The 18,423-nt window shown below is 51.4% G+C and overlaps 1 protein-coding gene across 3 annotated transcripts in view; it reads right to left on the bottom strand.

Moving 5' to 3' along the window:
- The window catches only part of HOMER3 (homer scaffold protein 3), a 37,350-nt gene extending 22,166 nt beyond the window's left edge, over nt 1–15,184 (bottom strand). For all 3 annotated transcript variants that reach the window (XM_081177971.1, XM_081177972.1, XM_081177973.1), the window contains exons 1-2: nt 15,026–15,184; nt 14,518–14,661 (exon numbers count right to left, since the gene is read on the bottom strand). Coding sequence is in view for 1 of the 3 variants with exons in the window: in XM_081177973.1 (XP_081034099.1) it covers nt 14,518–14,522 (5 nt within the window). In the remaining 2 variants the exon portion in view is untranslated. The remainder of the gene's footprint in view (nt 1–14,517; nt 14,662–15,025) is intronic.
- Nucleotides 15,185–18,423: the final 3,239 nt, after the last annotated feature.

Genomic DNA, 18,423 nt, shown 5'->3' with positions numbered 1-18,423 from the left:
TCAACACTTTGAATTGCACTCAGAAATGTACTGGGGGCCAACGTAGATCCTTTAGGACCAGTGTTATGTGGTCTCAGCGGCCGCTCCCAGTCACCAGTCTAGCTACCGCATTCTAGATTAGTTGTAGTTTCCGGGCCACCTTCAAAGGTAGCCCAACGTAGAGAACATAATAAAACATTACACATTAAAAAACTTCCCTATGCACGGCTGCCTTCAGACGTTTTCTAAATGTTGTATAGTTACTTATCTCCTTGGCTTGAGGATTGCATAACACTCCAACATTTCTCTGATGAGAATAGGGAAATCCTAACGAAAAATGGGACATTCCAGGCAGTGGTGTCGCAAGGGAGGGCGGGGGGTGATGCGCCCTGGGTGCCATGTCTGGAGGGGTGACAAGAAGGCACACCGCGGGGAGCTCACGCCGCCATCCCTGGGCGCGGTGGCACAATAGGCGCCGCATGCGGAGGATCCTCCGTTCGTGGCTGCAGCAGAGGATCCCGCCACCGTCCCTACGGCATTCAAGCGGCACCAGCGGCAAACTGCTACATACAACGCATGCGCAGTGTCGCATGCACGCGCCACGAGCAGAGGATCCCGCCACCGTCCCTACGGCATTCAAGCGGCACCAGCGGCAAACTGCTACATACAACGCATGCGCAGTGTCGCATGCACGCACTGTATGTAGCGATACCACACAATGCGCCCTATGTAACGATGCTATGCATGTGTCGTACGTAGCGGCACAATGCATGCGCAGCCAGTGGTTTGCCCCGCCCCGGGTGTCGGTTAGCCTTCATTCACCCCTGATTCCAGGATCAAATCAGAAACCAGGACGGCTTCTGTAAATCTAAGGCTGTCCCTGGAAAATAGGGACACTGGGGGGGGGAGGGGGAGCAAAGTCTGCTTCTTTCCCACAAATGTTCAGACTGGATATGCAAACACTGATGTAGGACAGGCCTGCACCTCCCATGTTGTTAAGCACAGAATCTGTGTGAGAGTGTAGACCTGGGAAAAGCTTTTTTCAGGATCATATCCCAAAATCACATGAGAGCACGGAACCCCAATTGGCTGCCATGCTGTCGCAATTAAAAATGGGACACCCCATTTCCCCCCCATGACAGTTGCAATGTAAAATATAGGAATATAGGTAGATGCCTTATACAGTGGTACCTCAGGTTACAAACACTTTGGGTTACAGACTCCGCTAACCCAGAAGTAGTACCTCAGGTTAAGAACTCTACCTCAGGATGAGAACAGAAATTGCGCAGTGGCGGCAGCAGGAGGCCCCGTTAGCTAAAGTGGTACCTCAGGTTAAGAACGGTTTCAGGTTAAGAATGGACCTCCGGAACAAATTAAGTTCGTAACCAGAGGTACCACTGTAAAGGTAAAGGTAAAGGGACCCCTGACCGTTAGGTCCAGTCATGGCCGACTCTGGGGTTGCGGCGCTCATCTTGCTTTACTGGCCAAGGGAGCCAGCGTACAGCTTCCGGGCTATGTGGCCAGCACGACTAAGCTGCTTTAGGCGAACCAGAGCAGCGCACGGAAACGCCAGAGAAGCGGACACGGAGCAATGGATCCAAACTACAAGAAAGAAGATTCCACCTAAACATTAGGAAGAACTTCCTGACAGTAAGAGCTGTTCGACAGTGGAATTTGCTGCCCAGGAGTGTGGTGGAGTCTCCTACTTTGGAGGTCTTTAAGCAGAGGCTTGACAACCATCTGTCAGGAGTGCTCTGATGGTGTTTCCTGCTTGGCAGGGGGTTGGACTCGATGGCCCTTGTGGTCTATTCCAACTCTATGATTCTATGATTCCTGCCAGAGCGGTACCTATTTATCTACTTGCACTTTGGCTTGCTTTTGAACTGCTAGGTTGGCAGGAGCAGGGACAGAGCAATGGGAGCTCACCCCGTCGTGGGGATTCGAACCGCCAACCTTCTGATCGGCAAGTCCTGGGCTCTGTGGTTTAACCCACAGCGCCACCTGCGTCCCATAGCGAGGTACCCAAAGTGGTACCTCAGGTTAAGAACGGTTTCAGGTTAAGAATGGACCTCCGGAATGAATTAAGTTCGTAACCAGAGGTACCATTGTACTTAATGCTTTATTATGTTTTTATATATGTTGGAAGCTGCCCAAAGTGGCTGGGATAATAACAGCAGCAGCAGCAGCAACAATAGCAATAGCAATCGAAATAACAACAACAACAACAACAACAACAATTATTATTATTATTATTATTATTATTATTATTATTATTATTACACCATATTACCCTGCAAAAGAGCAACAATCTGAAAGCGACCAGGGGCAGACTTTGGACTTTCAAATTTCGGCAAGTCCAAAACTCCCCATGCCCCAACCTCCCGTTCTGCACGCCTACTATGTCACAGTTGCAGTGCCCCCCCCCGACTCAGCGGTCACACTCCCTCTGATCTGCCTGCAAAGCTTCATTAAGTACGAACTCCAAAATCTGGGATCCTGTTGAATCTGGTGCCAAAGTTTTGCAGTCATTTTGCAGCAAAACCCCCATGTTTTGCAGGACCCCACAAACGTGGGGTTTTCGCCGCAAAACAACTGCAAAGCTTTGGCACCAGTTTCGAGGCGATCCCATATTTTGAGGTTTGTAGTTAAGGATGTCTGCCTCCAAAGTGGCCCTTGAGAGAGGACAGAGCAGGGCCAGTTAAGCAGGTGGACGTCACGCGAAGCAGCCGCTGGGACTGCAGCTTTGCTGTCTCGACATGCTCAGCCCAGGACATTCTTCGGAGCATGCCAGCAGCCTCTGGTTGCCTGGAGGCACTGGGAGAGCGCTTCACGCACGGCTGCGGAGGGCTTTGAAGAGGCACTTAGAAACCAGCCGGCCACCAGCAGGGCCTAGCGGGGAGAAAGGAGCGTCTCCACATGTGAGCGGGTGTGCGTGTCCTGGGGCAGAGGGTCGTGCGCACGCGTGCGTGCATGCGAGAGAGCATTCTCCTCCGCATGCCGGCTCCTCGGGACTCTTGAAGCGTGCAAGATTGGCGCTTGATTGTTTGCAGAGAGAGAGAGAGCAAGGATGCTGGGAGCATAGCAAAAAGAAATGAATGGATCTCTTTAGATATAAAAGGAGCAGGACAAAGGACAGTGAGGAGATGGGAATGGGAGGGGGGACATGCTGATAAAACCAGCCTCACAGAGAGAGGAGGCATCACAGCGCAAAGGGCGAACCGGTCGGAGCATGCAGGGCCACAGCGGTGAAGCTTTTTGCTGCTGGGGGCTGCCTGGCCACGGTGGATGGAGCCAAGGGCCACAGGGCCCCTTTCTCTGTCTGGCTGCCTACACAACACACATTCAAAGCATGTTTTCATCCCAACCCTAGAATTCTGGGAGCTGTAGCACATGCCCCCATGACACCTTAACTCCCAGCACCTTTAGAAAACTATAGTTCCCATGATTCCTTTTTAGGGGGATAAATGTATGCTGTGCATGGGTTTCTGGCAAAACCCCCTTTCTGCTGCCCCTTGCACCTCTCTTCCTTGTCACATACACGAAAGGGACTGCATATGGTTTTGGGGGTGCAGGTTGCTCACCCCCCCAATAAAAAGTAAACCCAGAGTTGATGCTGTTGCACCCAGGTCCTCTTTGCAGGCTTCCCATGGGGGCAACTGGTTGGCCACTTTGAGAACAGGACATTGGGCTAGACAGGCCACTGGCCTGATCCTGCCACAGGGGTCTTCTCACAACCTTGCTCCTGGGGAAGCGCTCCAGTGCAAAGCTGGGACAGAATCATAGAATTGTAGAGTTGGAAGGGACACTGAGGGACACTGAGGATCATCTAGCCCACCCCTGCAATCCAGCTGTTCCCTACGGGGCTTGAACCTGCAGCCTTCGCATTAACATCAGCAACATGCTCTAACCAGCGGAGACTCCTAATCTCACAGCCGTGGGTTTGAGCCCCACATTGAGCAAAAGATTTCTGCAATGCAGTGGGTTGGACTAGATGGCCCTCAGGACCCCTTCCAACGCTACAATTCTATGCTTCTATGGCAATGCACCCAGCCTTCCCTTTTCCACGGTAACTTTCAAGCCTGTTTAAAAATAGCCTCCGGTCAGGCCAGCCGCCTCTCCTTCTCCCCGTTTTCTTCTCTGAGCTCAGAGGCTTCACAGCAGTAGATGCTGACAATGCCTGACTTTGCTGGTCTCTCTCTTTCTCTGTGTGTGTGTGTGTATGGGGGGGGGGCTGAGATATTTCCACCCAGCCACATGGAAATAAATGCCATTTGCAGAGAGAAATCCACTGCACAGCTACTCCACAGGCAAATTTTCCCTTGCCCTGGTTCCCTCAGGTTTTTCAAAGCAACTATTTTAAAAACAGGAATGGGTAAAAAAAGGAAGAGATGAAAGAGTGGAGGAGGTAGAGAAAGGACTACGGCAACCCCTGCCATCCAGCCATGTGTGCAACTGCATCTCTTCCTGTCCACACTTCCCCCCCCCCTTCATTAACTCTGCCTCTCTCCTGGCCGCCTTCCCCGAGACATCAGCAGCTGCCAGGCCAAATCCCTCTCCACACCCAAGTCCTATCTGCATGCCTGGGTTTCGTAGCCTGGCCTTCCTCCGATGAACTGGATAGCTCAGTTGGCAGAGCAAGAGATTCTTAATCTCAGGGTTGGGGGTTTGAGTTCCACCTGGGGCAAAAAGGTTCCTGCATTGCAGGGGGTTGGACTAGATGACCCTCAGGGTCCCTCACAACTCTACAGTTCTATGAATCAAACTCTGGGCGGGGCGAGAAAGTCCATTGGGAGTGGGCAGGCCTTTTTGGACCCTGGGGTCACAGCCTGCGATGGATAAATGCTTTAAATTCTGCTAGCTTCTCTGGAAAAGGATGCAAAGCAATCTCTAGGGGACTAAGAACAGCCTTGCAGGATCAGACCAGAGGGGACCCATCTGGTCCCGTGGTGGGGAACCTGCAGGCAGGATCCTGTGCACAAGAGCGATGCTTTTCCCCTCCCCTCCTGCGGTTTCCAGCCACCGATATTCAGAACAGAAGCATTACTTCTGAATAGGCAGGGCAGAGCCATTGTGACAGCTTCACCCAACATGAATTTGCCACCTTCCCCAGCAACTTCCATTGCACATTGAGCAAAAGATTCCTGCATCACAGCGGCTAGGACTAGACGGCCCTCATGGTCCCTTCCAACTCTACAGTTCTATGAGTGGCAGACTGACTTCTGCATACGGAGGACGCATCCAGCTGCCGTGGCTAATAGTCACCAACAGATCTATCCTCCTCTACGAATTTACCAAATCCACTTTTACAACAATCAGACTGAGTGGCCGCTAGTTCCACAGACTAGCCTGGTCTCGTGGGAAGCGCTTTTTTCATTCTATTCTTTTTCAATCCCCCTTGGGGAAAGAAAGGAAGGCTTTTTGCACCTCCAGTATGACCTGATCTACTCTTCCCTGCCAAAACACTGAAAGGGGGTCGCTGGGCTCCTGTTGCCAAGACCTACCTACCTCCCTCCCTCCCTCCCTCTCTCTCTCTCTCTGTCTCTCTCCTTCCAACTTTTAAGCAGGTGCCCAGCAGCATCCCTGACCACATGAGTTATTAAAATAGTACTCCTCCTCTCCCCCCCCCCGCAATTTCCAAACTACCCCTCCCTGCTGTGTTTAAAGGGGGCGTGAGGGGAGGAAGGAGATTCTGATTGGTCTCTGCTGACCACCTCACTCATCCAATGGGAGGCTTTGCAATGGGGGGGGCTGCTAGGAAGAGGGAAAGCGAGAGAAGGTGGAAACCACCAGTGGGCTGAACAGATCTTGTGCATTCATTCCCTTCATCCCTCCCCTGCAACCTCCAATCTGCAAATCTCCCTCAGGGCCATCTTTTCTGCAACCTCAAAAATCTGCCTCTTCTTCAGGTTTGGTGAATTGTGCCTTTGCCTCACCAGCTCCCTCCTCATGCCCTCCTGTGTGCCTCTGCCCCTTCCTCCCCTCTTCTCTGAATTTCATCTCTGCCCTTGGCCTGAGAGGGCCTCTCCTTGGATGCCACGGCTGAGGAGGGGGGCAGACACATCCCGACATGGAACACAAAATCATAGAATCATAGAATTGTAGAGTTGGAAGGGACCCCAAGGGTCATCTAGTCCAGGGGTGTCAAACTCAAATTCATCGGGGGCCGCATCAGCAGTTTGGTCACCCTCAAAGGGCCGGTTGTATCGGCCTAAAATATTTGAGCAGGCTGAGACCCCTGAAGTTGATGGGCTTTTACATTTAAATGGGGTGTGTGTGGCATGTGATAAATTATGTGAGGTTCGAGCTGGTCTTTGACCAGTAATAAATTATGATGATGATGATGATGATGATGATGATGATGATGATGTGAGGTGGGGCCTACCTGCCCCCCCTCAATATTTTATTCAGGCTGACACCCCTGTTATGAAAGATTACTAAAGTCTGCCCCTGTGGTGATGTATCATAACATTGTGCAGGCCCAGTCTGAGGGCACCTTTACTGGACTGTGTCTTGTGGCTGGGGCTTGTCTGCACCTTCTCTTCCTTCTCCGCCTGTTGCTGCCTCCTCCCTGTGCCAGGCGCTGGTGGGGGGGGAGATGTGCCAGTTGCACCCCAGTTTCTGACAGGGGCCAATGCTGCTTGCTCCTCCCTCTGCTTTCAACACTGCAATATATCGCTACCGTATCACAACATCACTATCACAATGTTGAAAAGTTGGTATCGTCTGCTTTTAGGGGCTGAGGGGCTTACTCAGTACGGACACGGGCACTCCTAGGAATTTATTGGATTTCAATTCCCTGGATTTCAAATCCCTGGATTTCAAATCCCTGGATTTCAAATCCCATTGAGGGGGGGCAGGGGCCGACTTTGGTAATATGGCACCCACCATGAGTGAGGACAAAATTTGGTCCCCCCCATAGAATAAATAGGCATCATTATCATTATTTTGTGCTCCCTTGGCTCAGGGCGGGTGAGGCGCCTGCGCGGCCCCAAATCTGGCGCTGGTGGAGGAAGCACATTTCCACGACGGGCCAAGCTGCCCCTGTGGATCCTGCTGCCTGAGGCAGCCGCCTCCCCTTGCCCTCCGTGGCAAGCCGAGGCTGAGGGGGACGTTCGCTTGCCCAGGCGCCGGGCTTCCGTCCACTTGCTCCGGCGCGCCCGCTGCAGCCCTGCTGCCAGCAGCCGTCGGGGAAGGCGGCCGGCCGGGCTCCGGGGCTCGGTGGGGCCCGCAGGCAGAGGGCGGCGCTGCGCCTCGCTTGGGCATGGAAGCCCTGCTGGGACGTTGTTTCCCGCGCCGCGCTCCCGCCTCCATCTCGGCTCCCTCCCTCCCCTCCTCCGCGCCTTGCCTGCCAGACTCACATCCCTGCCCGGCGGCGGCGGCGCAGCGGAGGCCGAGCATAGCGGCAGCAGCAGCTGCTGGGGCGCGCGGAGGAGCGTCCGGCCGGGCAGCTCCACTCCGCTTGCTGCTGCTGCTCGCGCTGGGCGCCTCCTGGGCGGCGTGCCCGCCGGACCGGAGCCGCCGCCAGAGACGCGACAGCCCATGGGACGAGGCGGGCGGCCTACGGGGTCGTGCCGGCGGGGGACCTCTGGAGGCGGCCTCTCTGCTCACCACCTCCTTCGTGCTGAAAGGCGACGTGGCGCACAACCAGGCGATGGTGCACTGGACGGGCGAGAACAGCAGCGAGAACGGCGGCTACACGGGCCACATGACGAGGTCTGGCGGGCCGGATTCGGCCCGCGGGCCTTGTGTTTGACACCTGTGATCTAGTCCAACCCCCCCAATGCAGGAATAGGCAGCTGTCCCTTCGGGGACCAAACCTGCAACCTTGGCATTATCAGCACCACACTCTATCCAACTGAGCTATTGCACCATCTATATAAAGAAATACTTCCGTGGCCTGAGGACCAGGGTTTGGGGAAACCCACTGTCTGGTCACAGTGCTGCTAGCAACAGGTGCTGCCAGAGGAATAATAATAATAATAATAATAATAATAATAATAATAATAATAATAATATGCCGTCCATCCAACTGGGTTGCCTCAGCCACTCTGACGGCACCCAACCAAATATTAAAAACAACAAAACATTAACCATTAAAAACTTCCTGATACAGGGCTGCCTTCATATGTCTTTGGAAAGTTAGACAGTTCTTTATCTCCTTGACATTTGATGGGAGGGCGTTCCATAGGGCGGGAGCCACCACCGAGAAGGCCCTCTGCCTGGCTCCCTGTAGCTTCCCATCTCGTAGTGAGGGAACCACCAGGAGGCCCTTGGCGATGGGCCCCAATCTCTGGGCTCCATCTAAACAATGTTGAAATAATGCCCCTCAATGAGGCCAAACTTAGATTCACAAAATGTACCCCTGTGTACCCCCAGCAAAAAGCACTGCATGGCACTATATAGAGTCATCGGCTGGCTTCATGGTTTTTCCCACATTGTGATTTTTGCATAGCACACACATACACACAACATGATTCATAATATATTTTCAGGTCAAAAACTATGAAACAGATATCAGGATATGGGCTTCAAAGTGGTTTTGGACAATATATCCATATATTGCTCCTCCCTCTACCCTTCCCCAAAGGCTCTCCATGATCTGCTGCAGCTTTTTGCTAGGTATGGCCCTTTGCGGACCCTGCAAGCCCTGGACAGAGTCTCCAAGGAGGAGGACAGCCTTCTTTGCAAACTCCCTGCCTTCGCTTCCCGCGGCTGCCTCACATCCGATGAGGCAGCGGAGGAGACGCAGCAGAGAGCTGGCAGGCAGCCCAGTGCCTGCTGAGTCAGCTCAGCTGAACCGGCCAAGGTGAGAGTTTGCGCCTCTCTCTTTTTTTATAGCTCACATGGCTTCATGCACATTGCCCTGAAACGTAGAATGAGAAGGGTATCCCCCAACCCCCCCATGCAGGAAATATGGTTGGTCAGAGGCACACATCCTGTCTCAAACGGAACGGCAGGAGCCCCACACTATGTCCACGGAGCTCGCACCTTGCGGAGGAATCCCACTCAACCCTTAGAGAAATATCAGGACAATCTCATGTGAGCAGGTGGAAAACAGAGCTGTTTCATTCTTGACAATAAAAAGGTTTATAGGGGAAAGGTTATAGGGGAGAACATGTGAGCAGAATTCAGAAGAAGATAAAAGGCTCAGGAACTGGCCTTCCCAGGTACAGCTAAGGAGGAGTCTGGAAACCTGAGAGAGATGCTTCTGGTCGATACAGACCAGGAGAAGGGAAGCTTTTTCAATAAATCAACGGACTGAAGTTAGTGAGGTCTGTCAGGTGCAGCCCAATGCAGGGTCACAGGTATTAGAATCACAGGATCGTAGAATCATAGACTTGGAAAGGACCCAAGGGTCATCCAGTCCAACCCCCTGCAATGCAGGAATCTCAGCTGAAGCATCCATGGCAGGCGGCCCCCAAACCTCTGCTCAAAAACCTCCCAGGAAGGAGCGTCCTTCAGCTCTTACTGTCAGAAGGCTTTTTCCTAATGCTGAGCTGGAATCTGCTTTCTTGTTACTTGAAGCAATTGTTCACACCCACGGCCTAATGCAGGCTTCCTCAACCTCAGCCCTCCAGATGTTTTTGGCCTACAACTCCCATGATCCCTAGCTAGCAGGACCAGTCGTCAGGGATGATGGGAATTGTAGTTTCAAAACATCTGGAGGGCCGAAGGTTGAGGAAGCCCGGCCTAATGATTCAAAAAAGGGAGAATGAGAAGCCTTTCCAATTAGTGCCATTAACCACAGTGCTCAAATGAGAGTGGCTGGAAAGGGTTTGGGTTTTTAAATAAAATAAAGTCATTAAAACCGCATCATCATCATCATCGTGAGTTAGTTCTATTAGCGCCATTTATGAGCTTGATGTCAAACCAGGTTGTAAAACAGCATCTGTTTGGGGGTTGTGGTGAACGCTCACTGATGGCTCTGAACAACCCCATGCTCACCGGTGCATGTGGGGAATGAGGGCGGGGTGGGCGGGGGTCATGCATGCAGGAATAAGCACAGCGCTTCCAACGGTGTGGAGAGCCAGGGACAATTCCGCTTGGAGCAGCTAGAAGTGGGTGGACTTTTGCACACAGCCCCCCTCTCGCCTTCCATTCTGCATCCTAGTTGTGGTGCCCCGAAGGCTCCACGCCCAGTGCAAGCGAAGCAGCTGCACTCCCTTAATTCAGCCTCTGGCGCCAGAAGTCAGCACACCTGGAAGCAGTCTGCAGTCTGCCCTGAAACTATGGCCGCCCTCTTAAGAACATAAGAAGGTTCACGTGGATCAGGCCAAAGAGTCTACTCCTCATAGCAGCAAAATACCCTATAGAACTTCAGATAGACTGCCTCTGGGCCTGGAAGCTCCATTCCAACCTAAGAAGAGCCCTGCAGGATCAGGCCAAGGGTCCATCTAGATAAGCATGAGAGCCCCCTCCCCTCATGGGCGTAGCCAGGATTTGTGTCGGGGAGGGCAGGACCAAGCTACCTGCAACACTGTTGGTCAGTTTGTAGAAGTGACGCCTATTGCTCAGTGGGCGGTTGCCAGTTGCTAGAATGCGCCACAACATCATCCAGGTGACCTCGGCAAGCATTTCAATTGCAAATATTCTGATTATTTCTACTTTTAGTAAAGTATTTTTATTCACCTGATTTGGGAGGTGCAGTTGCCCCCACTGCTCCCTGGCTACACCCATGCCTCTCCTCCTATGGTTCCCAGCAACCAGTATTCAGAACATGGAGGCTGAGCCCAGCCATTGTGGGCAGTAGCTGCCAATAGACTTCTCTTCCGGGAATTTGGCCAGTCTTTTTAAGCCCTCCAAGCTGGTGTCCATTGCTGCTTCCTGCAGCAGCGAGTTCCATAGTTCTATGCACTTTCACAGGAAGGACCATGAACACGAGTTCTAACATCACTATAAATGTGGTGTGCAGCCCCAGGTTCCTTTGGGAGGGTGGGCGGGATACAAACTGAATGAATGAATGAATAGGATAAGAATAAGAGAGAAAATCCTTTCACTTCCTTAGTCTCTCGCAAAAGAGTGGCTGATCCTTTTTTCTTTCCACTTTTACATCCCCACATGCCCATGAGGTCCACGCAGATCAGCTAGGGCAGAAGCATTGTCCCCATTTGTCAAATGATCACTTTCATAGAATCATAGAACTGCAGTTGGAAGGGACCCAAGGGTCATCTAGCCCAACCCCCTGCAATGAGGAATCTCAGCTAGTTCATTCATAACAGATGGCCATCCAACCTCTGCTTAAAAAGCTCCAAGGAAGGAGAGGCCACCACCTTCCTAGCTAGTCCATTCTCCACTCTCGGACAGCTCTGGTAACTTGAAGTCATGGCTTCAATCCTCCCCTCCAGAGCAGGAGGAAATAAGCTTGCTCCTTCTTCCATGTGACAACCTTTTAGAGGTCTGAATATGGCTCTCCTATCTCCTCTCAGTCTCCTCTTTCCCAGGCTAAACACACCCAGATCCTTCAACTGTTCCTCATCTGGCTTGGTTTCCAGTCTCCTCTCAGTCTCCTCTTTTCATGACCAGGGAGAGAGCGTGTGCCCCTGTCTACTGCCCCCCCCCCCAGCTTTGGACGTATTTCATTTTTTCTTTTTCCGCCATGCCAAAACTGATGGGGTCTACAAGGGCCTTGCAGAACTGGGGTGTGGAGTTGATGGAGCCCCACTGAAAAACGATGATGAGTGGACAGTTCTGTATAAACCCATCACTAATGCACTATTCCTGCATTGATGAGCCTTTCTGCTGCTTAGCTTCAATTGTGTCATATTTCTGCAAGGGCCTCTCCAGACTGCAGTTTTTTTGTGGATGTATTATGTATTAATTATTGTTGTTAATTACCCACCCTTCACCCAAAGGTCCCAGGCTGGGTTAAAACACAATACAGTGGTACCTCGGGTTAAGTACTTAATTTGTTCCGGAGGTCCGTTCTTAACCTGAAACTGTTCTTAACCTGAAGCACCACTTTAGCTAATGGGGCCTCCTGCTGCCGCTGCGCAATTTCTGTTCTCATCCTGAAGCAAAGTTCTTAACCCGAGGTACTATTTCTGGGTTAGCAGAGTCTGTAACCTGAAGCGTCTGTAACCTGAAGCATCTGTAACCCGAGGTACCACTGTACAGGCAGCCCCCAGTATTTGTGCATTCAAGATGTGTGTGACCCTCCAACATTTCTCTGATGAAAATAAGGATGTCCTATTCCACAATAATATTATTATTAATAATTTTACTACTTATATCCCGCTCATCTGACTGGGTTTCCCCAGCCGCTCTGGGCAGCTTCTAGCATATATAAAACAATAATAAAACATTTTTTAAAAACTTCCCTCTACAGGGCTGCCTTCAGGAGTCTTCTAAAGGTTGTCTAGTTACTTATCTCCTTGGCTTGGGGGTCACATAGCTCCAACATTTCCCCCATGAAAACAGGGACGTCCTAAAGAAAAGCAGGACACTCCAGGATCAAATCAGAAACTGGGACACCGAACCCAGGAGTGACCCAGAAACATCATAAGACGTCACTGAAATGTCACTGGAATGGGTGCTTGCCAGCTTTTCCAACGAGTTTCAATTATACACAAGGTGCAAGGTGCCTGGGAACGTAAGCACCACATAAACAGGGGGCTGCCTGTGCCTCGGTTTACAAACTTAATCCACTCCGGAAGTCCGTTCTTAAACCAAGGCACACTTTCCCTAATAAGGCCTCCCACCGCTGGTGCCCTTCGACTGTTCGGATTCCGTTCTTAGACCGAGGTAAAGTTCACAAACCAGAACACTGCTTCCAGTTTTGCGGAGTTCGGAAAACGAATAGTTCGTAACTTAAACCAAGGTACCACTGTATTTAAAACAACACAAAACCAATTACAACCCTTTAAAACAAGGTGGCTTCTAGATACATACACCCTGAGCATTGAAAGCCAGGGTAAAGAGGGAAGTCTTTAACATTCTCCAAAAGCCAGACAATGAAGGTGCAGGATGTCCTTCTGCAGGGATTTCCACAGCTTAGGGGCCACCACAGAGAAGGCCTGATCCCTCTGGGCCGCCCCCCACCTCTGAGAGCAGAGTAACTACCAAGAGGCCCCCTCTGACCTCAGGACCTGAGAGGGTCTGTAGGGAAGGAGGCAGTTTTTAAGGTATTTTGGGGCCTGAGTCATTTAGCATTTCTGCAATATTATTATTTCCTGACTAAAGGTGCCCAAAACGACCATGTCATTGGCACAATAATCGTGCCTTTAGTGGTGGTTATCCTTGACCGTCTACACATTGTTCTGCATTATTACTCACTCCCCCCAGCGTTGCAGTGATATTGCAACAAAGTTGCAAAGAGAAAAATAAACAAGCAAACCCTGAACTTTGGGGATATGAAAATTTTCAGGATGTCCAACCCAAAACTCTTGCAGGTGCCAATAGTGTTGAAAGCCAGGTCACACGTATCCGCCCCGATGCCATTATGAGCGCAAGTCATCACGAACGCACGCTAAAGGACACCTAGAATATACAGCTAAACTGGCGCACTTCCTGAACACTTCACTGGGTCGCCCTGTGGACACCCTGCTTGCTCAGAACCCAAATTGATTATGAGAGTTCAACAGCTGGGTGTCCCAGGTTCAAATCCTGCCCTGCTGCGAGGACAGCCAGAGCTGGCTTCACATTTTGCACATGTTCCCATGCGCCCTTGGCAAGGAGCCATATTGGTGCCCCCTTTCCCCTTGCACCTTTGCCAGAAGAGCCTGCGCACCTCACCCGGCCGCCCAGAGCAGCAGAGGAAGAGCCAGGGGAGCGGGCAGGATCCTAGCCACTCCAAGGCACCTTGCAGAGGCCCTGGGCCTACACCCCTGCACCCAAGGAAAGAGAGGCTGGAGGAGCAACAGGCAGTTGCCCCAGTGGGGGTTGCAAGATGGGATTTGTGGAGGTAATGGTGAGGCGGGAGGGGGGCGGGGAGGCCAGCTGACCCTCGTGCTCCACCCTACTTTCTCCAAAACTGGGGGTCAGGTGAAACTAGTCACTGAGCAGAGTGAGGCGCCCAATGATCCATCCTGCCTTTCAGCAGAGAAGGGCTAGAGAGGATGACTGAAAACAGGACCACTTTTTTCTGTTGTTATCATTATTGCTATTGTTATTGCTATTGTTATTATTTAAAATGAAACTTCTTGCACCCTGTGATGGCCAGAAGCAGGGGGGGCTGGGGAGGGGAAGAGGAAGGGAGCCTGTGGCAGGATCAGTTTAAAAGGTCACTGGCAGCAGGAGAAGAGGGAGGAAATAAATCCTCCCCTTTTGCAGCAGGGGCTGCCCTGACCAGAATCCATTGGCTCCAAATGAGAACCTTGTGGCAGAGAATTTCAGAAAAAACGCCTCTCCCCGGGACCTCGAAACTTTCGAGCGATTCAGCGGTTTGGCTTTGTTGCAAATCTGTTCATTCATGGGAAGCAAAATCTTTTTTTTAACAAAACCCCGCACAAACATAGTTTTTTTGTTTTAGAAAGTGGCAAAAAACCATCACCCCCAATTCTTTTAGTGCAAGCCGTGCAAAAGTCAAAGGCTGCTTCTCACCCCATCTTCGTCTCCCGGAGGTCTCTTTTCTTCCAGGTCTCCCTCTGATCCTTTCCACGTTGCTTTCCCCACCTCTTTTCTTCGGCTCTTTCTCTCCGGATCCGGATCCTCCTCAAATTTCCGGAATTTCACTTTGGGAATCCACTAGTTGGGAAGCGGGAGGGGGGGGCGGCGGGGTGGCAGGGCGGATGCGGGCGGACAAAAGGGAGAGATTTGAAATAGTGTATGAGTCTGGAGCCATGCATTGCAAAGGCAGATTACCCAGACCGGAGCGACCCGCCTCTCCCCGCAAACCACAAAGGGGTCCCCCCACCCACGAGGGAGCCCCGCCAGAAGAACTTTGCCTCTCCTGCTGAGCAGATGTGTGTGTGTGTCAGGAAGAGGGTGGAAACAGAGGAAGGCTGTCAGCTGGCTCCCCCCCCCCCGGGTGTGTTGCAAATATTTCTCCTTCTCTAAGCCCGACCCCAAACATTTGCAAATAAATCAGAATCAAAGTCGGTCTCCTTACCCGTTTCTATGGCCTTTTGTGGGGTAGCTTGGCAAGGTCTTTGTTCTCCTTTTTTCATTAAAAAAAATTCTCTTCCTTCCTCCACCAACTCTCTGCTGCTTCATCTCTCGGTCACATTTCTTCTTTGAGTTATTTCCAAGGGCTGGGGGGGGGGGGGAGTGTCCTATTTGTCGGCTCCTGGGCGCCACCTGCTGGAAGGCTCTGGCGCGCATTTCGCTTGCAGACCCTCTGCGGGGGCGCAGAGTCACTTTCAGGACCCCCGGATCTCTTTGGGGGCGAAGCGACTGCAAGGACAGGGAAGGAAGGGCATCCCAGCCCATGCTGGGGTTTGTTTTAAGCACTGCTGTGTTTTTAATATATATAATGGGGAGGGGCGGAACCTTTGCATCCTGATCCTGGGGGCCGTATCACCTTCCCAGGGAGCCTTCCAGGGGCCACATGCTCTATGTTTCTATCATATTCTTATTTTTGTCATTACTATTATTACTATTGGGGTGTTAGGGAGGTGTGGTCGTTTGACCACCTTTGGTCCCCACCCTGCACTCAGCTGAGCTCTCACCTGTGGTTCCTGGAAGCTGTCAGCAAGCGACCACAATCCCTGGAACGTCGTCTCAAGGCGTTAAAGACTTCCCCTGCCTGTGAAGGCCGGCTCCAGTAGATTGAGCAGATGAGACCAAGCGTTTCTGCACAGGTTGAAGAGGGAAGTGAGAGGCAGATGGGGCTCATCCCCCTGGGAAAGGAAACTCTGATCCTAAACCTCTGTTGCCTTGTGGGGTGTCTTCAGGAGAAGAAAAGGGCAAGGACTAAACCCTACACAAATCTGGTGGAGTCCCTAAGACGGCTGGATGGTGTCTTGTATGCAAGGGGTTTGACTAGATGGCCCTTGGGGTCACCTTTGCAATGCTTCAATTCTATGAGTGTCCCCAACACGAAACTCTCAAGCAGAACTGAGGCACAACAGCACCTCCCTCCCTCCCACGATCTGCATGATCTGTATAGGGATGTTTTTAATGTTTGATGTTTTATTGCATTCTTCTATCTGTTGAGGGATGTGGGTGGCGCTGTGGTCTAAACCACTGAGCCTTGGGCTTGCCAAACAGAAGGTCAGCGGTTCAAATCCCTGCGACGGGGTGAGCTCCTGTTGTTCGGTCCCAGTTCCTGCCAACCTAGCAGTTCGAAAGCACATCAAAGTGCAAGCAGATAAAAAGGTAAATGGCGTTTCCGTGCGCTGCTCTGGTTCACCAGAAGCGGCTTAGTCCTGCTGGCCACATGACCTGGAAGCTGTACGCCGGCTCCCTTGGCCAGTAAAGCGAGATGAGCGCCGCAACCCCAGAGTCGTCCGCGACTGGACTTAACAGTCAGGGGTCCCTTCTTTACCTTTACCTATATCTGTTGGAAGCCATCCAGGGTGGCTGGGGCAACCCGGTCAGAAGGGCAGAGTACTAATAGTAGTAGTAGTAGTAGTAGTAGTAGTAGTAGTAGTAGTAGTAGTAATGGCTGGTAGCAGCCCTTGGGGATGTGTGCAGGGGGAAGTTTCCTAAATTAAAACTAGATGGACTTGCTTTGGTATATTTCCAGCAGGACTCAGAAAACATCCATTCCTTTACTTAAGTTTATAGAAAGTGGTTGCTTTCTTTTTTTGCTATTTTTTCCTCTCCCTTTTAAAAAGACACCTGTCCTCATTTCAGAGGTTAGGGATCTGATAGCCTTTCAGAGGGACTCCTCTTGAGCTGGCTGCAGCACCAGCACCCAGCACCCCTGCCCTGGGCGCAGCCTCCTTCTCTGAGCAGGAGCCGTCTCGGGGCTCTGAGTCAGATCCTCATGTGGAAACTTGTGAACGGCTGGGTGATTAATGCTCCAAATAAAAAGCACCCCTTCCTTTCCTGTTGAACATTTGGGAGAGGCACTTCTGATCCCAGCAAGATGGGACAAGGCACATAAACAGCACTCCCAGAGCAAGGCCCGCAATATGTCCACATCCCGTTCCAGCCCCCGCCAACCCAATTAAGACAATCTGCCTCGTGCCCAATAATTAGTTTCTAAAATGAGCCTCAAGGCAGGTTGAGGGTGCCCCTACTTGCCCTACTTTCTAAGGTGTCTTTAGCACCATTTGAATTTTGTCTTATTTGGCCATGGTGGTGGTAAAAGGACAGGAAGGATGGAGCAAAACAAGAAAACGGGTGATGATGCAGAGCATGGCATTGTCCAAGCGCTTGCCAAATCACACCTTCCTTAAAATAATTCACTTTATCCACCAGTGTCTATGCTTTGAGAAATGAAGTTCAACAAACCCTTCTTGCATGCAGGAGTGTGCCTGCTCTCTCTCTGCACAAGTCCCTGTTCCAGCTTTGCCTCTTCCCTATCAGCCTCTGAGAAAGGCAGGTGATTTTGCCCCGCTTCTGAATTCTACCACTTTGAGGGGGTTTTTTCCTAGCCAAGTGGTATGCAACTTTTACAAAATAAAATGGGTGGCGCTGGCTCATTCAGTCATTCCCAATGTAGACACACAGAGGAAGTACCTATCCTCTGAGGAGGCTGCAAATTGCATCCCTGCATGAACTGCTGCCACCACTCTGGCTTTCTCTTCTTCCAATCAGCCTCCACCGCGGAGGTATGCAGTTCTGACATGTCTCTGCATCTGGGATGACTGGATCTGTCCCTTCTGATGCAGAGATACAGCAGAATCGATGCCTGCCGGGAGGAGGTTCCCGGTTGCACCCCTGCATGAATGTCTGCTCTGGGTTTCTTCTATGAAGGATGGACTTCTCTTCTTCCTACACACTCAGGCGCAAGGAGTGGTTTCTAATTTTAATTTGGTGTGAGAGGAATAAGCACACCTTGGAAACCATTTGAGCAGAAATGAATGTGTGATGGTGCAGAAATTTCCTAAAAGGAGGGTCACGTTTGGATGCAAATGGAGACAGCTCACCAAACAAACTACTTGAACAAACGACTGCACTGCATCCACCCTCCAAAAACAAGTGCGCTCCTGCTTGGGCTTTCTGCCACTATCCCCACACTGAGCAAGGCATGCCACCCTTTCCCAACTCTGGGCTGCTGTGCATGCTTTTAAGAAATGTGTTTTGTTTTCTGCTGCGAACCTTGTAGTTCCCTCTCTCTGGCATGCTGACACTTGTCTCCCATTTCTCACTTACCCTGTTCTGGGGGCGATCCTGGCAGCACTCACCAGCTGCGCTCGCTATTAGGATGAGCAACGAGTGCCCTGGGACTCACATGCTCCCCCCCCCCATGCGCCACCAAGTTTCCGACAACTGCGCTGACCAGCAGCAACAAAGAAAGGAATCCTGGCAAAGGAAGGGACAAGAAGTCACAGTTTTGCCCACTGGACACAACGGCAGCCTAACGACGTGGGAATCAAGCCACCAAGTTAACATTAA

This window comes from Podarcis bocagei, assembly GCF_964188305.1.
Source record: "Podarcis bocagei genome assembly, chromosome: 18".
NCBI classification, from domain to species: domain Eukaryota; kingdom Metazoa; phylum Chordata; class Lepidosauria; order Squamata; family Lacertidae; genus Podarcis; species Podarcis bocagei.
The sequence above is the reverse complement of the archived record's forward strand: the minus strand, read 5'-3'. Positions and strand labels throughout refer to the sequence as shown.